The following is an 18,324-nucleotide window of genomic DNA, read 5'->3' as shown; positions in this document are numbered from 1 at the left end:
TCGCTCCCTCCCTCACTCTCACTGGAGAGCTGTAACCATTCACATGTCGGAGGCAGATGCTTGATTATACATTCAGCTCATACGGTACAGCTTCCCCTCCCTTCCCTGCTTTCTCTCTCGCCTCTGCCAGAGAGACGGTCTACAACATAGAGCAGTCAGCTGACTCCAGCTGATCTAGTTTCGTCTTTCCTGCCTCTTTCTGTCTCTCCTGCTCTCACAGAAATCCTTAAACTGCTGCCCACGGTAGCACCCTTTCACGACTCTTCAGATCAACTCTGCTACTGTGACTAATGTCACCAGAGACCTCGGAAGGATTCATTCTCCAACCAGCTGAAAACCCTGTTTAGACAGGCCACAGCGTTGCCTTGCTACACTGCTGCACGCAAGAGTAAAACACCATCACGGCAACAGCTGTGCAGCAGACAAGCGGTGCATGGAAATACAATGGGGTGGTGATGGGGAGAGATGAGGAAAATTATTGGAAATGTCAAATACATGTTCGGGTCACATTTCACTGCAAAATCAAAAGAAATAAATTATATTTTGCCTCAAGAAAACAGCCTATTTTAGGACAATTAAGATTTACTTTTGACATTTTCGTAACAATCACCCCATATCTCATCCTTTGATCTGCTCATATTGTATTACAGTCATAAGAATATTGTTAGAATCACTGAGATTGGGAATTACAAAAAAAAATAAAACTAAGTAGTAAATTGTGTGGTTGAATTACAGCAATACAATTCAGGAAGAATTTTTTTGGAGACAAAATAAAAAATTAAATAATCCTAATTGGCTTACTAAATAGGCTTAAGTTACTATGCAAAATACTAATAAACAGTAGGGCTGTGCGACATGGACAAAAAAAACCTATCGCGATTTCTTTGATCAATTTTGCGAGTTCCGATTTTAATCACGATTTTGACACACACAGACATGCTTAACAGTCATTATTGCATTCCGTGTGAATTTGAAACATATTTCCAAAAGAAAACCAATTAGAGCTTTATCAAAAAGCTGTAACGTGTCTCTAGAACAGATACATGGCAAAATAATCACTAAATAAAGGTGTAACAAAATGTCTCTAGAATAGACATATGGCAGAAGAAAAAAAAATCCTGTGTCCAGTAGGGATGTAACGATTAACTGCGAGCCGGTTAAAAATCAGTTCAAATATGTGACGATTCAAATCGGTTGAGATTCTAAACAAATCACGATTCATTTAGGTGTAGGAGTTTAAATGAATGCATGTCTGAGGGGAACTTACTGTCTTTAGAAAAGTTTAGATGGTATTTTTTCTTTTCATCTGGCCTCTGTATAATGCATATTAAAGTTCATAAGTTCAGCACTGCTTTGTTTACAGCGGAAACCAGGAAACGCTTTAAGCGCCACCTGCTGGCAGAGAGTGAATCTGCATCTCATTCAGCTTTGCCGTTTCATGCAGGTATTTTTATTTATAGTTTCACAAAACGGAAGTCAAACCATTCTGTTTTTGCTTCAAATTTCGAAACTATACAATCTAATTTAGTTTAAAAACTGCTCATGTTGCATGTATGCAGCATCTTTGTTTGGATCAAGATTAAAATGCAGTGGTTGCCTCTAATTTTAAAAGGAAAGAGCACAGACAAAGCCTTAGTTTGTTTATATGAAGAGATTTATTTTATTTGTGTTATTTATTTATTTGATTTGGGGCTTGTTTTAACATTTCTATTTAGTTTTGTTATTTACATTTACATTATATTTAAATTTTGTAATTTAGCAGACGCTTTTATTCAAAGCGATTTACAAATGAGGACAATAGAAGCAATCAAAACTAACAAAAGAGCAGTAATATGCAAGTGCTATATTAGTATATTATTATAGTACTATATTTCAATTTCACAAAGAAATGCGCAGCATTTTGTCCAAGCAATAATAAAAGGACACATTTAATTGATCTTAAATTGTTTTAAATCTAATTTTGTTAAAAAAAATATAATAATCGTGAATCGAATCGTGAAATCAAAATCGTGAATCGAATCGTTACATCCCTAGTGTCCAGGGATTTTTTTTTTGCCATGCATTGGTCATAGAGCTCTTTGTGGCATTGACGCAGATGTTGAACTATGCGGTGCAGAAGCAGCAGAGACTCATTTTGCTTTCGCACAGGAAGTGTTTGCTGTCCGCTCCTGATCCATGGCTGTTTACCACAAACACAACATTTATCCATTATTTTGATTTCAAATCCAAACGTTGTTTCTGAAAATGCTTTTTCAGCATTGTGATTATCTTATCACAGTACAGTAATACAATCTTTCATAGACATTCACGTTTAAACTCAATAAATATAACTTTGTTTAACTACCACCACGAGTGCCATCTATTATTGCCTTGTTTATCTAAACATGCACTTTTCCTTGTTTTAAATCTAGCCAAAATGCCATGTGTTGACTGAAACCGTAGACTTTAATTATATGCATTTATGGTGTAATTACTAAATTTCCGTGTCAATCCATGTTAATTTTTACCGCAAATAATGTGCTGCCACTTTAATTCAGCGTGTGCAGTACAGCAGAAATAGATTCCGTGCGGAAATGATCGCAGCATTACTGCTGCAGACGCACCGCTCCTGGAGTGCACTGTCGGAGCGCAATCACGTGCAGTGTGAACGCTCTGATCCGTTAACATGGGTGCGGAAAAAATACGCACCACAGACGAAGTGTGTGAACCTGGCGTTTCGTTTGTAAGCCCGCCCAGTCTGTTCTGTTCCCGTGCTCCATTTAGGAGCGCTGCATTCTGATTGGTTCGGATAGCATACTGCGGGAGGTCGGGGGTGCGGAAAATTGTGCTATAAAGCGATTTAGAAATCGCACAAGCTCAAATTTTTTATTTTCGCAATCGCGTTTTTATGACAATTTTGATTAATCGCACAGCCCTAATAAACAGTGCTATTAAATTTATGCAGTAGAGTCCTTTTTATTTCCTTTCATCTAACATCGAGAACATCTTATTTCAGAAATGGGAAATGTTTTCTTCGGTAATCTAGATCAACACTGTTATTCCACCACAGTCTGCACATGAAACAGCAGAGGTGCTTTGAGAAATGCCTTTGCCTGCTGCCAGAGAGTTCAAACGATGGTTACAACAGTAAATGGCACGCATTAAAAGTTAATCTAAAGGGCAAGTAAATGAGAGCAGGACCCCATGTGCGCACTGAGCTGAGTGAAACTGGACAGAATAAGAAAGCACTGAACAGACATAAAATAAAACAGAGAAACACAATGTTGGGTGATTATTCACACAAAATAGTTATAGCAAGAGTCAGTGATCCGAAGGAACCTGGATGAGTCCTATGTTTCCATTCTATTCCACTGACCACAGCCGGGAACAAAATGCATTTTAACCACAAAAATAGAGGTGTTAAAAGTTTCAATATGTTTAAAGGGATTATTCATCAAAAAATGTTTTATTTATAAAAATTCTAGCATCATTTACAAACTTGTAGAAAAACAAAAATCTTTCAAGAATCTTTGAGAACCTCTTTTGACGTCATTATTATAATAAAATATTTATCAGGGTTCTATTTAATAACTTAAATATACTAACAATTTAAATATAAAATGATTTAAAACTGCCAGTAGGTGGCGGCAAGCCACCGTCTGTGTCATAAAGGCTCATTCATTCAGGAATGAAGCAAATGACTCTTTATGAATAGGTCATTGAATTATTGACTCATCAGATTCGCTTGAAAATGCATATTCATTAATCAACAAAACGCTGCCGTTTTGCTCTGAGAAGCGGAACTGTTCTGCTCTGGCTCTGTTTAGAACTAATTACGTGGGTGAAAAAGCAAAAACTTCAAATTTAAGTTATAATCTTGTTTATCAAGCTGTTGCATAAATGCAATATCACATTTCCAATATTATATTAATACTATAATATTAGGGGAGAACACCACTCATGCTCATGAGATATGCTTAACTATATCATGTGTTATAAAAATTTAAAACAAGAACTTGTAAAGGATAATTTTTTGCCTGCATCTCGGATTTTGGGAGCATTTGGGAGAATAATTTTGGTAGCATTTTTCCCCAAGCCTTGTTTAAATTTGACCCTGTTTCTGGTAATAAATAAATAAATAAAATTTTGACAGGCTGCAAAAAAAAATATATATATATATACCACCTGTAAACACACATACTCAAAAACTGCATACAGCCTTTGAAATGTATTCCATCACTTTCACAGTTCACACTTTTTCACAACTCGCATTTTTTGACTGAAGGCATGAAAAGCAGCCAATCGCAGAGTGTAGATGCATCTTGTAAGTTTTTCGTTTTTATTCCAATTCTAATATATGAATACTCATGAGCTTTGATCGGGCAACTCAAAAGAGATATTTTTCGCAAATCCATATGACCTGCTCTTTAAAGGTGACACTGTAGAGCCCTGTATATATTTGTATATACTGCACAGCAGTTCTGTATCAGAGCTCTGCGAGAGAGCGAGCCCATGTGCCAGGCCCCAGCTGGCATCTCTCTCCCAGCTGAGCGGCTACTTCAACACAAACAGCCTTTCATGAAGTGAGAGCTTCCATCCCGTCTCAGAGAACATCCTGCTCTTCACCTCTACAAACTCTAAAGCGTCATTATATTAAGAGCATCAACTAAATGCACAGCACACAAGTTTATCATTTTCTATCAAAGTACAGCATGTTCAAAAGTTCACAGCAATTTTATAGGGGGATTAAAATATATCAAAATGAGTTCTTGATTAGACACTAGAGTCTAACACTAGAGTCGATCTGGTGTATATCAAGATAACACAATGGCCCCATTCATGAGTCAGAAGACCCAGGAACGCAACACACCATGGAAATCAGTCAGTAATGGAAAGTGTCATAGAGAATGCAGGGCAGATGAAGTGATGACTGCTCTACGGTTATGTGTAATTGAGGGCAGCTGTGATTGTGCTGCAGTTCGAGGCTCGCTGGAAAAGGACAGGCTGCAGTGTCCTGGTTAACAGTCCCAGATAAAGCAGCACTCAGAGGAGCATGAGGAACCTGCCTCTTTCCTCTGAAATGGGTCAGAACCTTCATTTCCATGGGTGCAAATAGAAAAAGTGCTGCTGAATGCCAACTCAAAACATAGTGTTGTACAAAGACCTCATTAGAATGATGTATTCAGAAGCTTCTGACCAGTTTTATTTGAAGAAGCACTAAGTAACACTGTCCTAACAAGATGCAACTACTCCAACAATGTGCAATTTGTCTGTCCACACTGAATGTGAAAATGATGTGCAGCATGATACTTGAAGCCAATCAGAAAATATTTCATATGTAGCATATGTTTTTATTAATCATCTGAACACTCTGGGACTTCAAAGGCAACTTGTAGACCTTATGCATCAGAGAAACAAGTGCGCAGCCATCTTTAGAATTTAGTCTGTGAACTTCTGTTTTCACGGTACCTCTAGAGCTGTAGGAAAGTAATTCGCTGGTGAAGTGAATTTACTTGTTGCAGAATTAACGAAAGTTATGATGTGCAATGTTTGAGGTGGATGTCAAATGTCAGCAGACCGGGAAGATTTTAAAACAAGCGGTTCATTCATAAATCCATACAACCTTACCTTCACGCTGTGGAAATACAGAAGACAGCGAATACGGCGCTGAAAAGGGGCGGAGCAACATAAGGTCTATTTAAAGCAATTAAAGTCAAAAATGCACACTGAAAACATGCACAAAGTGCACACATTTTGATTTGTGTCAAATGAGAGAGGTACTCGAGCCCAAGTTTATTTGTATAAAATGTTTTCCAAATGTCAGAATTTTCAGTTTCATTATAAACATTATATCACATAAATCTGATTAAGTCACTGTTAATAATGAATGCCACTATAATTTGTTAGTTTTATTCTTATATTTCTCTTTCCTAAATACTGTTCCATTTAAAAGATTTGTTGTGGGGTGAGTTAACTATTGTGTTTATAATGTTCGTAAATGTTTTGTTTACTGGTATTTGAAATTATTACTCCATTTAATAATTAAGTGTAGGGCCCTATGATTTCCGCAAATACGGAATCGCAGAATCCAGTCATAAAAATGGAATTTACTGTTTAACGCGGAGTGTCACTGAATTTGTCAAAGTTTGGATGAATTAATCAAAAGTAGGTCCTTATACCCAAATCAAATCGAGATATGGACTAGTATCTATTAGTGTTGCACGATATACCGGTACTAAAAAAGTATTGCGATACCCTGTGTTTAAAAACGCTGCAATTCTGCATTTTACTAGTACCAGTACTTTAAGAATGCATTTTAATAAGAGCCGCATTTCCTCAGTGAAACACTGTTTTTTTTTCAGGGCGCTATGATTTCTGCAAAGCAGAAAAAGTGGACGGAATTGCGGGATCCAGTCATAAAAACGGAAATTACTGTATACCGCGGAATATCACAGAATTTGCCTATTTAAAAATGAATCCAGCACATTCTGCACGTATTCTATATGTATGAATCAATGGCACAGGTTTTGTTTACTACACACATACTGAAGAGCGCGTGATGCTCAGTGTTTTCAGCCTCTGCCGCCTCAATATAGGAGTACATGAACACATGAACAATCTCTAGAACTACTCTGAGTCACTTCAAGAGCATTTTACAGCTACTTTTGAGAAAAACCATTGTCATATCATATACAAACAGAAACGTAAAGGTCTTCCCAGCAACCCGACAAAATAAAAGTTTGGTTTAACTTGACAAATATTACTTAATGTAATGCTACTAATAAAAATATTAATAAAACAATATTTACCAGATAAAAATATTTTAATAATATAATAAATTAAATTAATAAAATCTCTATTAATCTTTATAAATTAATTAGACATGGTTCCAATTATAAAAATGTTATGAAACTATTAACATGGAATCCAGAAAATTTATGGAAAACAGATTCACAGAATTTGAGAAAAATAAAACTGAATTTGAGGAAAAATAATAAAACGTATTTCCTAGGGCCTTAAAAAAAATTTTTTTGTTAAACTTTTAATAAATTGCTGTTAAATTGTGTAAGTTTTATGATTTCAATTAATTAGACAATTTATTGTAAACATTAAAATAGGGTCTAGAAAAATTAAAATGGGGAAAAAACGGAATTTGGAAAAAATATATAATGGAATTTAGGAAAAAATTAAACGGATTTCATAGGGCCCTACAGTGCCGCCCACCAATATTGGCACCCTTGGTAAATATGAGCAAAGACTACTTTGTGGAACAGGAAGTCATGGCTGGACAATTTCACCCTGGTGTGCTACAAAATGTAAATATGAATGAATATCTCTGAAGTATATTCATTCATATTTACATTTTGTAGCACACCAGGGTGAAATTGCCCAGCCATGACTTCCTGTTCCACAGGATTATAAATATGAGGAACACAAAGGCCAAATTTCCTTAATCATCTATCACATGGAGTAAAACCAAAGAATAAAGTTCTGATGTACAGAACAAGATTGGCTGTGATTGGCTGTAAGAAAATAGCTAAAGCATTGAAAATCTCCATTTCCACCATCAGTGCAATAATTAAGTTCCAATCAACTAAAGATGTTACAAATCTGCCTGGAAGAGGACACGCGTGTCTATATCGTCCTAATGCACGCTGAGGAGGAGAGTTTGAGTGTCCAAAGACTTTCCAAGGATCACAGCTGGAATTGCAGAATTGCAGAGATTAGTTGAGTCTTGGGGTCAGAAACCCTAAAAAAATATATCAATCATCTACACCTGACTGCCTCTGTAAGAAATCTTATAATGGACCATGTTTGGATCTTCCATCAAGACAATGATCCCAAACAAACATCAAAATCAACACAAAAATATGTCACTGAGCACAAAATGACGCTTCTGCCATGGCTGCCTCAGTTCCCCTGACCTAACCCTGTAGAAAATGAGTGGGGTGAACTGAAGAGAAGAGGCACCAACATGGAGCAGGTATTCTGGAGGATCTGGATATTCTTGATGAAGGAATGGTCTCTGATCTCTTGTCAGGTGTTCTCCAAACTCATCAGGCATTATAGGAGAAAACTCAGAACTGTTATCTTGGGAAAAGGACATTGCAATAATTGGGTGCCAATAAATATGGCTACCATGAACTAGAGAAAAACATTTATTTCATAATGAGGATAAACAATGCAGATTTATTTTCCACAGTCACCTTTACTCATATTTACCAAGGGTGCCAATATTAGTGGGTAGCACAGTATAAGTGTAAATTATATAACAATGCAATGATTTTTTTCTAACAATGCAATTCTGACCCGGTGTGACATTCAGATACAGTTCATTTTCTGGAAAATATGGAAATAAAATACATCGATGTGGATTTTGAACCAATGAGATTTCACTGTGGGTGGGGCTTCTAAGCGCAATACATTAAAAACAAACAACCAACAAAATGTTTTGGGCACTTGTTGATTTTATCAACAGTTGCTTTTCTGTGTGGCACCTGGTTTGGACGTTTTATCAGTCAGATTTATTCTACAGGATTTCCCTTAAAATCAGTGCAGAAAAATGGGAAAAAAATTCTGCCTAGGCCTGCCTTAAAACAAATGAACAAAAATGAAAAATACAGTAAAATCTTACCAGTTGTAGTATATCTTCATCTTTTGGCATCACACACAACTCCAGAAACGTATGACTGAAAGTGGAGAGAAATATTTAGGGCCACTATCAGACAAGTATCAGGACACATCTAAATGAACTGTAACACACTCTCACCTGTTCTGGATGAGCCCTATGACCTGCGAGTACGTCTTCCCAATGATGCTCTCGCCGTTCACTTTCACTATCCTGTCCCCTGTTGACAAAGTTAAATTACCAGGTTTTAGATTATCAGACGTTGATAGGCAAAATGAAACGATGTGCTGTACATTTGAAAAGATGGTGTAATTACCAGTGCAGAGTCCGGCGTTGTGAGCGGGCCCTCCCTCTTTGACCTGCTTCACAAAGATCGTGTCCATGTGCTCTAGTCTGTTCTGCGGTCTCCCTGGCAACAACAAAAGCAGCAGAGTCACGAGTGGCCCAGATCACAACAAACCAGCTCCGGGAAGAAGCGAGAGGTCACAAGACTGAGCCACAATAAATATTTTAAATCGCACTAGTTTTTCAAATGAAACGTTTAAACCATTAATAGAGCGGAAATGCTGGGACTTCATCTGGAAGTGACCCAGCATTCAATGTGACATCCCTCAGCCCCTGAGGGAGTGCTATATTTGGCTTCATCCTGACATAATATGCCAAAACACAGATAACAGATCTAACAGTGAACAACTAACATTACAGATTCCCTGAGGATGACAGCAATGAGATGCTTAGGCACTGGCCCATGTCTACTCTAGGGCTGTCGCGATTCGTCGATTTTATTTGACTATTCGATTTTTAAAAATCAATTTTGCTCGCGTCAACTAACCGGCAAATTACCGGAAGTGGCGCATTTCACGGACGAGAATCCATAAAACACATCATTAGACTGTTTCCCAAGGCTGCATGATATATTAAACCCATTTAAAAATAATAATTAAGCATAAATGTGAATTCACAAATGCTATGATTTAATTAAATAATTATATGCGATGCAGTTCTAATACAGTATATGCGCTTTAATTATTTATATAATATAATATTAACTGTTAGCATTTACATGTGTGGAGTGTCTCAAACTCCATCTCTGCATGTTGTTGAGAGTTTGGGTTTATTATAACATTCATCTGGGAACGCAACATGCACAATTTATTTAATCAGATTTGTAAGGTAAATCATTTATAAATCTACGCAAACTCAAGAGAATACATCGCGGTTTCAAAATAAAATCTCAAACCCTCACTCTGAGTTTACACGTTTTGATGTCCACATATTCTTTTAATTACAGTGGCTATAGCATTTCTGTCGTAAAGAAATGGCCAAATATTAAAGATTAAGTGGACATTTGAATTAAATGGTGCTTGGTCAATATTAAACAAGTACTAGATCGCACAGCAATGTGTAAAAATAATCATCAGGCCGTTGGCGCCCTCTGCAGGCCTTTGTTGTAATGCGTAATGTACATTAGCTCTATTGTTTATAATACATTATGTATTTTAACAGTTTTGTTCAATAAAACCATATGATTTCTTGCTTTTGATACTTTATTTGAACTAATTATTATTGCCTCATTGCTATTATATATGTATTTTAAAAGCTGTTGTTCACTTACATCTATTTTTATTACCACAAAAAATTAATTATAATTATAGGGCCCTATGAAATCAGTTTTATTTCCAAATTTTTCATTTTCATTTTTCTATACGCCGTTTTAATGGTTAAATTAAATTTTATTAATCAAAAAGCCTGTCTAATTAATTGAGTTTTACAGTTTTATTTTTAGCAAATTCTGTTTTCCATTATTTTCTGGATTCCATTTTAATGTTTCCATTAAATTTTAATAATCAAAAGCATCTCCAATTAATTGATTTTATTGACTTTTGTTTTTCAGAAGTACTGCACATTTACATTTTTCTCCTAAATAAATTCTGGTAAATAACATTTCTGGTAAATACTCCTTTAGAAAGTGTTTTTTGATTATAATTGTATTATTAGTAGACTAGAACATGTGGATATGTTGTCATTCTAACACTATAATACTGAACTTTGATTTCAGTGATTTGGACTATGAGATGGACACTTGCTTCTTGCACTTTTGGATTTCATTTGGTTTAATAAAATATTCTTAAGTAAAATTGTTGATTTTTTGTGGGAAATTAATCGTTTAGATTAATCAATAAATTAGTCGATAGATTAATCAAAATAAAAATAGTCATTAGTGGCAGCCCTAGTCTACTCACACTGAAAGGAATGAGGATCTCTCCACAATGACCCTTATTTTGTTCAATATCTCTCTGTTAGCCTACTGAAAGGGAAATAAACCTGTGGATTATGCATAATACATAGACCATCCTAAATCGGACATTGATTGACTTGAAATCCACTGTCAGCATGCTAAAACCCTCTTTGAGGCTGCTAAAAATATTAAACAGACCAGTCAACCTCATTAAATGACTACTCTGGTTTTGAGCTTGATCCATTCCTAATTACATTTTTTTCCCCCATCCAATCCATTTTTTTCAGACAGTTAATATCTGGTATATCCACATTGGTTGCTATACCAATAACCAATAACGTCAGCACAATGCTGAAAGTGTGTTAAAATAGACAGCTACACACAACAGCACAATGCATGACATTACAATGTGTTTAGATTAGGGAACGCTATTCACCATTAACTAGTTGCTTATGAGCAAGCATTGCTAGCATACTGGCTGCTTATTAGAACTTATAAAGCACATATTAATGCCTTATTCTGCATGACCATATTCTAGACCCCATTCCTAAACATAACTACTACAACAATACATACTTACAGTCAATAAGCAAATTAGGAGTTTATTTAGGGAAAACTCTTGATATGTATGAATATATCTATCAATCAATCTATAGACAGATTTTTATTATTTATCGACGGTACACCTTCATCGATAACGATATCAAAAAATTTCGATATAGCGCATGATATAGGCACATGCTATGAGTGACAGCGTCATCAGTGGCGTGCGAGTTGCGGTGATAATGATGTAAGTGACGTTGCATTTGAATGTTTTGTTAGTCTAGCCCACAAGACGCGCCGCTGCGGTGTTATTCGTTCAAAATATTAGAGAAATATAGTAGCTCAATGCGTAGAAGATCTTGATTAGCTTAAAACCGAAACTAAACCATTCACACAGAACGCATATTCAGTACATTTTTACACGGACAAATATGACTGCTGCACTCGCATCTCATGCAAGAGATGCAAAGAAAGTCATGCAAAGTTAAAACGGTTTTAACGTTTAGAAAACGCAATGCGGATTTGTGAAGGTTTATTTAATTTAACCCGTCTAATATGTTTTTAAATGCAATCGTGTGATCGGCGATTTGGCTCTTTGTATTAGGCTAAGCAATGCATAAACACATGATACTGTTTTGTTCATAATTGTTTATGCAGTTTACAAAATTATATTTGATTTATATATGTTGTTATGCACGTTTTTATAGACAGTTATTTGAATTGACAATTAATGCGCTGCATTATTTTGCTCATTGCACCCTCCTGTGGCCTCGGGAAACAAGTCAAAAAGTTTCCTTAATACTTATTTAATCTGCATATAAAACATAAGAAAGGAGATATTTGTTTAAAATTTTATTTTGTGTTTGACTGCAAAAAAATTATAAATATATATATATATATACACACACATTTGATGTTTGTCTCAAAGTGGGCAAATTAAAAATACAGTGGTTAAATTAAAAAAATTTATTAGTTTTAAAAGAAGTTTTAAAAAAGGCTATAAAAATGTCAATAATTATCGATACCGAACGATATATGAAACCTATATCGTTGATATATTTTTTAGCTATATCGCGCAGCCCTAGTTCATCCCTCCAAAACAGAGAAAGCATCTTTCACAAACATCTACATGTCTGTCTCTTTTAAAGTGTTTAGGGTATATAATGAGTTGTATTTGTAGGGGTTATTATAACATAATTCTTAACCGCATCCCAGATCTCACTAATTTTCAAACCCTGGCTATGGCCAAGCTAACCATATAGTAAGTACATGCAGTTAATTAATATTACTCAGTACTTAAATGTAGAATTACACTGTAAAGTGTAACAGTATGATATTAAATATTAAGCAGCACAACTGTTTTTAATATTGATAATAAATGTTTCTTGAACAGCAAATCAGCATATTAAAATGATTTCTGAAGGATCATGTGATGCTGATGACTGGAGTACTGATGTTGAAAATTCATCTTTGCATCACAGGAACTAATTTAATTTTAAAATATATATAAATAGAAAACAATTATTTTAAATTATATATTTCATCAAATAAACACAGCCTTAGTGAGCAAAGGAGATTTCTTTAAAAAATATTCAAGAAAATACCTCCGCGACCCCACACTGTAGACTACCAATTAATCAAACAAAAGCAGATTTTGCTACCTGTTTGAACAAAGTCTTAGAACCACTCAGATGTGCCCAGAATTCAGCATGGCACAACACAAACAAGCCCACTTGGCATATGGCTGCTTTAACCGCTTTCAGACTTTTCTGGAATTCAAGAATGGAAAACTGAGATCCGAGATCAATTAAAAGAGTGTAGTTGAGCTTCAGGTGTATGTGTAAATCAGTCTTTAGAGACCAGAAACTCTTTATTCTAAACACTGCTCCAAAATTTGGAAAAGGGCAACACTGAGGAGATCAAGAACATTTCTGTCACTGCATAATATCCCATACCAAGTGATGACATCTTCCTCCTAAAGCTGTAATGGAACAAATTAAAGTCGCCAGACAGATGTCATGATTGGGTTTCCCTTTCTTTTGGCTTGAGGTCTTGCCTGTGCAGACTGCTGCAATGCTTCGAAGCCTGAGGCATGATATTCATTCATCGCAAGTGTGAAAGCACAGATATCAACATACTACGGTGATAACGAGTAGTATAGTACTATGCTGACAGCCCTGCTTCTCTTGCAAAGATGTAATGCACCCTCTTGTGTTCACTGTCATACACTGCAGTTGTCAAATATAAAAACACATTTACCTCAGGAATAAGAACAGATGTACCCAGTACTGCCATGTTTTTTGCATTTGGCACATAACTCATACTCATAATAGCATCACTCTAACCAAAAAATGTGTACAGGTATCAGAAATAACAAAACACAACAGTAATGCACCAAGGATAGTAAATGAAAGCAAGAGAAAAACACCCATAAACTAATCCTAATGGTTGCTTTGCACAACCACATGAGAAGTGAAATTTGACATAGACGCATGTCAGTTATGCAATATGTGCACTGGAGTTCAAGTTTCTTTCTTTTGCTGAGAACATGAAACAATGACTCATTCTTTTACTGTCCAAAGCAGATGGATGGCAACTAGGCATGGGCCGGTATGAGATTCTGATGGTATGATAACCTTAGATAAAAGTATCACGGTATTGCGATTACAGCTCTAAAATATGTTTTTCCCACTGAACACATTTTATTTTTAAGAAACGTATAGAACATTTTGGAACAGTAAACATGTCAGGCTAAATACTTAGAATAAATAAATAAATTCTTCTTAATTAAATGCAGTCACTTAAGTGAGCCTAAATCTGCAGCTCAACAATAATCAGAACATAAATAAATAATTTTCTGTAAAAAAAAAAAAAGATCCCTATAAATGAAAAAAATGCAGTCACTTAAGTGAGCCTAAATCTGCAGCTCAACAATAATCAGAACATAAATAAATAATTTTCTGTAAAAAAAAAAAAAGATCCCTATAAATGAAAAAAATGCAGTCACTTAAGTGAGCCTAAACCTGCAGCTCAATAATCAAAAATATAATCAAAACAATTTCTGTAAAAAATAAAATAAAAACATTTATTAAAAATGCAGGCATAAACCTGCAGCTCAACACGGTTTTTGGAGACATGCTTGCTTTCTACACATTCATCTTTCAGTCCAAGTTATGATGCAGGAATGTTCATCTTTCCCGGATTAAGTTTGGAGCGGTGAGGTACGAGGATGTGTGCACATACCGTTTTTATACAATCTAAGGCACATACACATAAGGAAAGAGAGAGCACGAGTGTCACACTCTCCGTACAACACTCAAACAGTGGCAAAGTTAGTTTTTTTTTTTTTTTAAATGCGTGATTTTGAACAGATGCAAACAATGGCAGGAGGCTTAAAAGTATAGACGTGATACCAGCTAAATTTAATTATTGTACTAAATCGCAGAAAAGTACAGTACGTACTTTAGACTGCTATTCCTCACTCTGTGAGGTAACGTGAGGGAGGAAACTAGTTGACCTTAGCTAGTTAATTAGCCATGTTATCTGCCTCGGTAGCAAGCCAAATAGTATTTTTTTTTCAACACTGAAACAAACGGCGGGTGGGTCTCTGTTTTGATCGAGAGTGAAAGAGAGGAGAAATGAAGATGACAGATATATATAGTATATGTTCGACTTGGAAGTATTTATTAGCGATCGGCGCTAAAACTTCATCTGTACGGAACATCATTGTGTACGGAACATGGTTAGTCTACGACTACATTACCCGAAAAATGTCTATATGACAGACTTCGTCTTTTTCAACGAGGGAAAATGTTCCAGGGATTCATCTCCTTCGGCCATCCTACACACAGGTGACACCAACCAGAGGGGGGGGGGCCGTGTGACTCGCTACGCTCTTTGCTGCACACAACTGAGGGAGTCCTGCACTTTCCGTCTTTGACGACACGTAAAAAAACTGTGCATACCGCAGGAACAGTATAACGGAAAATTTTAGTGGTTTTAAAACCGTGACTTTTCCAAACCGCGGTATACCTTGAAACTGGTTATCGTCCCATGCCTAATGGCAACATGGGAAAATACAGACACAAACGATTCTATGCACGTGCAAATAAAAACCAACTAAAACCAGCAGAGAAATTCACAACTACAAACCTGTAACCACATTTTCAGAAAGGAAAAACAGGCCTGAAACTTGAACATTTCTTGCTCTCGCACAGCATGCAAATGGAATATTTTACTATTACGTACGCTGATGTAAGTGTTTTGCCTTACTATGTTTTGCATACAAACCAGAGGCACTATTAGTGATGTTATGTAAGACTCGTGAGCTATCTGGACTCTTCTAGGTAATGTAAATCAAGTTTCACAGTGCTATGCACTTGCATGATTATGTTAAAAAAAAGGTTGCAATAATGCCTTTTTATATTTCAGTTGTGCTGCACAGAACATAATGAACAACAGCAGCAGTACCTGTTTCAATTCCACGCTTTTCAATGACAGCATGCAGTGGGTTTAAATCCTTAACCCTTGGCAGCTACAAAATACATGGGTGTATAGGATACAGTTTATGCTATAGATGTGAGAAGAGGTGTAATATTACCGGTACTTCTCTTGTACATAGCTCTACACTTTAGCACTATGCTGGATTAGCCTACGCTAAAGAAACCCTGAAATATGTAGGTCAGATACTTGTATGACGCACTGGCTCGATCAAGCAGAAGAGCATTTAACAAGGTTTGTGCACCACAACAGGCTAAAGATAATAACAACGCATTTACAGACCTAAAGCTCAGTGTGAATCTCCTCTGAGGAAAGTGGGGCATGATTTGAGGGCGCAGAAATGGGATATAGCAGTGATCTTTTGGGAGAGATGGTGGATTTAGACAATCATTCCTTAACTATTATGTCCTGCACCTGGCCTATCTCTACATTCTTCCACTATAAATAAAAAAATGTTGCTTTCCTCCTCATATTCTTAATTCTTTATAAAGAATGCGGTTTGTCTTTGAAAGTTCCATTCTGTGTGATTTGTTGAAATGCTGTGGGCATTACAACCTTGCTATAATTTAAAACGAACAAATCTATGTAGGTCACAGTTTCAGGGCTCGCAAAATCGCTAGCCCGACGTCCCGGGGCTATTGTGTTTTCCAGTCGGGCTACCAAAATGTATCACCACTCTGCCCGACGGGCTATCCTGAATGCAGATCTCCCACGGGTCCTTAAAAACTCCTAAAGTGAGTTGTATCAAGCTTAAGGTCACAAAAAGTTTTAAATACGTTTAAATGGTATAATAAATGTCTTAATTATAATTTCCAGAGGTCTAGAGTCGTGATACGGCTGGATTAAACTTCAAAAGGCAATGATGTCATTGAATAAACACAAGCGCTGCACATTTCAAGTCAAAACACAGCGCGGATGTCTTTATTTGAATGTATCTGAAGGGAACCTATGGTCCTCAGAAACGTGTCGTTGGCATTTTAATTTAATTTGACCTATAATTCCTGATAAAGCAGCATTTAGGAGTATGGAGCTGCTTTGTGTACAGCCGTTACCAGGGAAACCTCAATATTTCAGCATTCCTAAAATGAATTTGCTTTTCCAATAAGCCTTTCTTGCCGTTTATGGTCAGATCAATGCAAATATCAACTCATGTTTTTACACAGCAAACACGTAAGAGTTGTAAATGAGAAAGAAGTTAATGTGCCTTCTAAAAATCTAAACAATTAAGACAGTAATATTTATACGTTTTAAATTGACAATAATTTATATGCTCGAATTATCCCTTTTCATAAAAATGGTCTAAAGGCTGAAATGCTGTTGTATAAGATTTTAGTTTTTGTGAAAACCTGTATCTGAACTGTAAATCATGTAATTTTATGGCTCAATACTGTATGTAACCATAGACATCGTGCAACCCCACTCATACGGTGTTCATTTTACTTGTGTAGACCTAGCTCTTAAAATGGGTCATAAATTCAGCAGATACCCTGTAAATAGTGAAATAAAATTCCTACCTTCATATTTGTGTATTGAAAATATTTTTGATTGACATTTAAACTACTATCTGATGTTCTATATTTAAAAAAAATTAGTTTTTATTTTTTTTTATTTGGGCTAGTTAAATTAATTTTCGGGCTACCAAAATCTAAAGAGTACCTGCACGAAGGGCTACCAGGGATTTAGAAATCTGGCAAGCCCTGAGTTTGTTATCTGCACTGTAATGAAGTCAAACAGACAATGTGGCACAATGTTGGGGATCTGTATTTCTGTGGAAGTTGGTATTGCTGTAGTGAGGATGCTTTAAGGGAGATGAATGCAGAGATGCATGAGCAGGTTTTACAAAATTAAAAATGTTTCCGTATACGCAATGTATTTAAATGGCAAATTATTATTTGTTATGTACTTCACTCGCGTTCCAATATCCACGTAAAGCAAAATGTTTTGCGTAACATCACGGCGGAGCGGTGACAACACTAAATGGCACAGATTTTACTACATATTTTTTACAACATTTTTTTTTTCCCCATATGTTTGACAGACTGTATTTTATTATGATAATGAACAGGCTGCATTGTCAAGGTAGCAATGCTTAACTGTGTGTGCGCATGCGGCACCGGCGCAATCACTTGAGTCTTTTTCCTTCTAACAGTGGAAGCAACTACTCCTTTTAGTCATAAAGATAATCGGAATTGTAAAAGGTTTGCCTTTATTTGTGTACATTCACAATAAAAACAAATCTTTGTGCTTTTGTAAAATAAGCCTAAAGAAAAATAGGATGCCGCTTTCTGCCGTCTGTTTCCTTTCGCGCAGCACAAAAATGAACCGAAACTCTGCATATAGGCTACTTGTTGCACAGTTTTTCTTTCATTTTCTTAATGAAAATGAAAACTTTATTAAGTAAAAATATGTTTCTCGTATAGGCCTATTTATTCGT

At 36.0% G+C, this 18,324-nt stretch overlaps 1 protein-coding gene across 4 annotated transcripts in view; it reads right to left on the bottom strand.

Moving 5' to 3' along the window:
- The window catches only part of LOC107593760 (rho GTPase-activating protein 21-like), a 63,976-nt gene that overhangs the window by 22,235 nt on the left and 23,417 nt on the right, over positions 1–18,324 (bottom strand). For all 4 annotated transcript variants that reach the window (XM_016283624.1, XM_016283623.1, XM_016283625.1 and 1 more), the window contains exons 5-7: positions 8,925–9,017; positions 8,750–8,828; positions 8,615–8,669 (exon numbers count right to left, since the gene is read on the bottom strand). In XM_016283624.1, the coding sequence (XP_016139110.1) occupies positions 8,615–8,669; positions 8,750–8,828; positions 8,925–9,017 (227 nt within the window). The remainder of the gene's footprint in view (positions 1–8,614; positions 8,670–8,749; positions 8,829–8,924; positions 9,018–18,324) is intronic.

The sequence above is a fragment of the Sinocyclocheilus grahami genome, unplaced genomic scaffold (assembly GCF_001515645.1).
Source record: "Sinocyclocheilus grahami isolate Dianchi unplaced genomic scaffold, SAMN03320097.WGS_v1.1 scaffold176.1, whole genome shotgun sequence".
Taxonomy (NCBI): Eukaryota; Metazoa; Chordata; class Actinopteri; order Cypriniformes; family Cyprinidae; genus Sinocyclocheilus; species Sinocyclocheilus grahami.
This window is presented reverse-complemented; position numbering and strand designations above follow the sequence as displayed.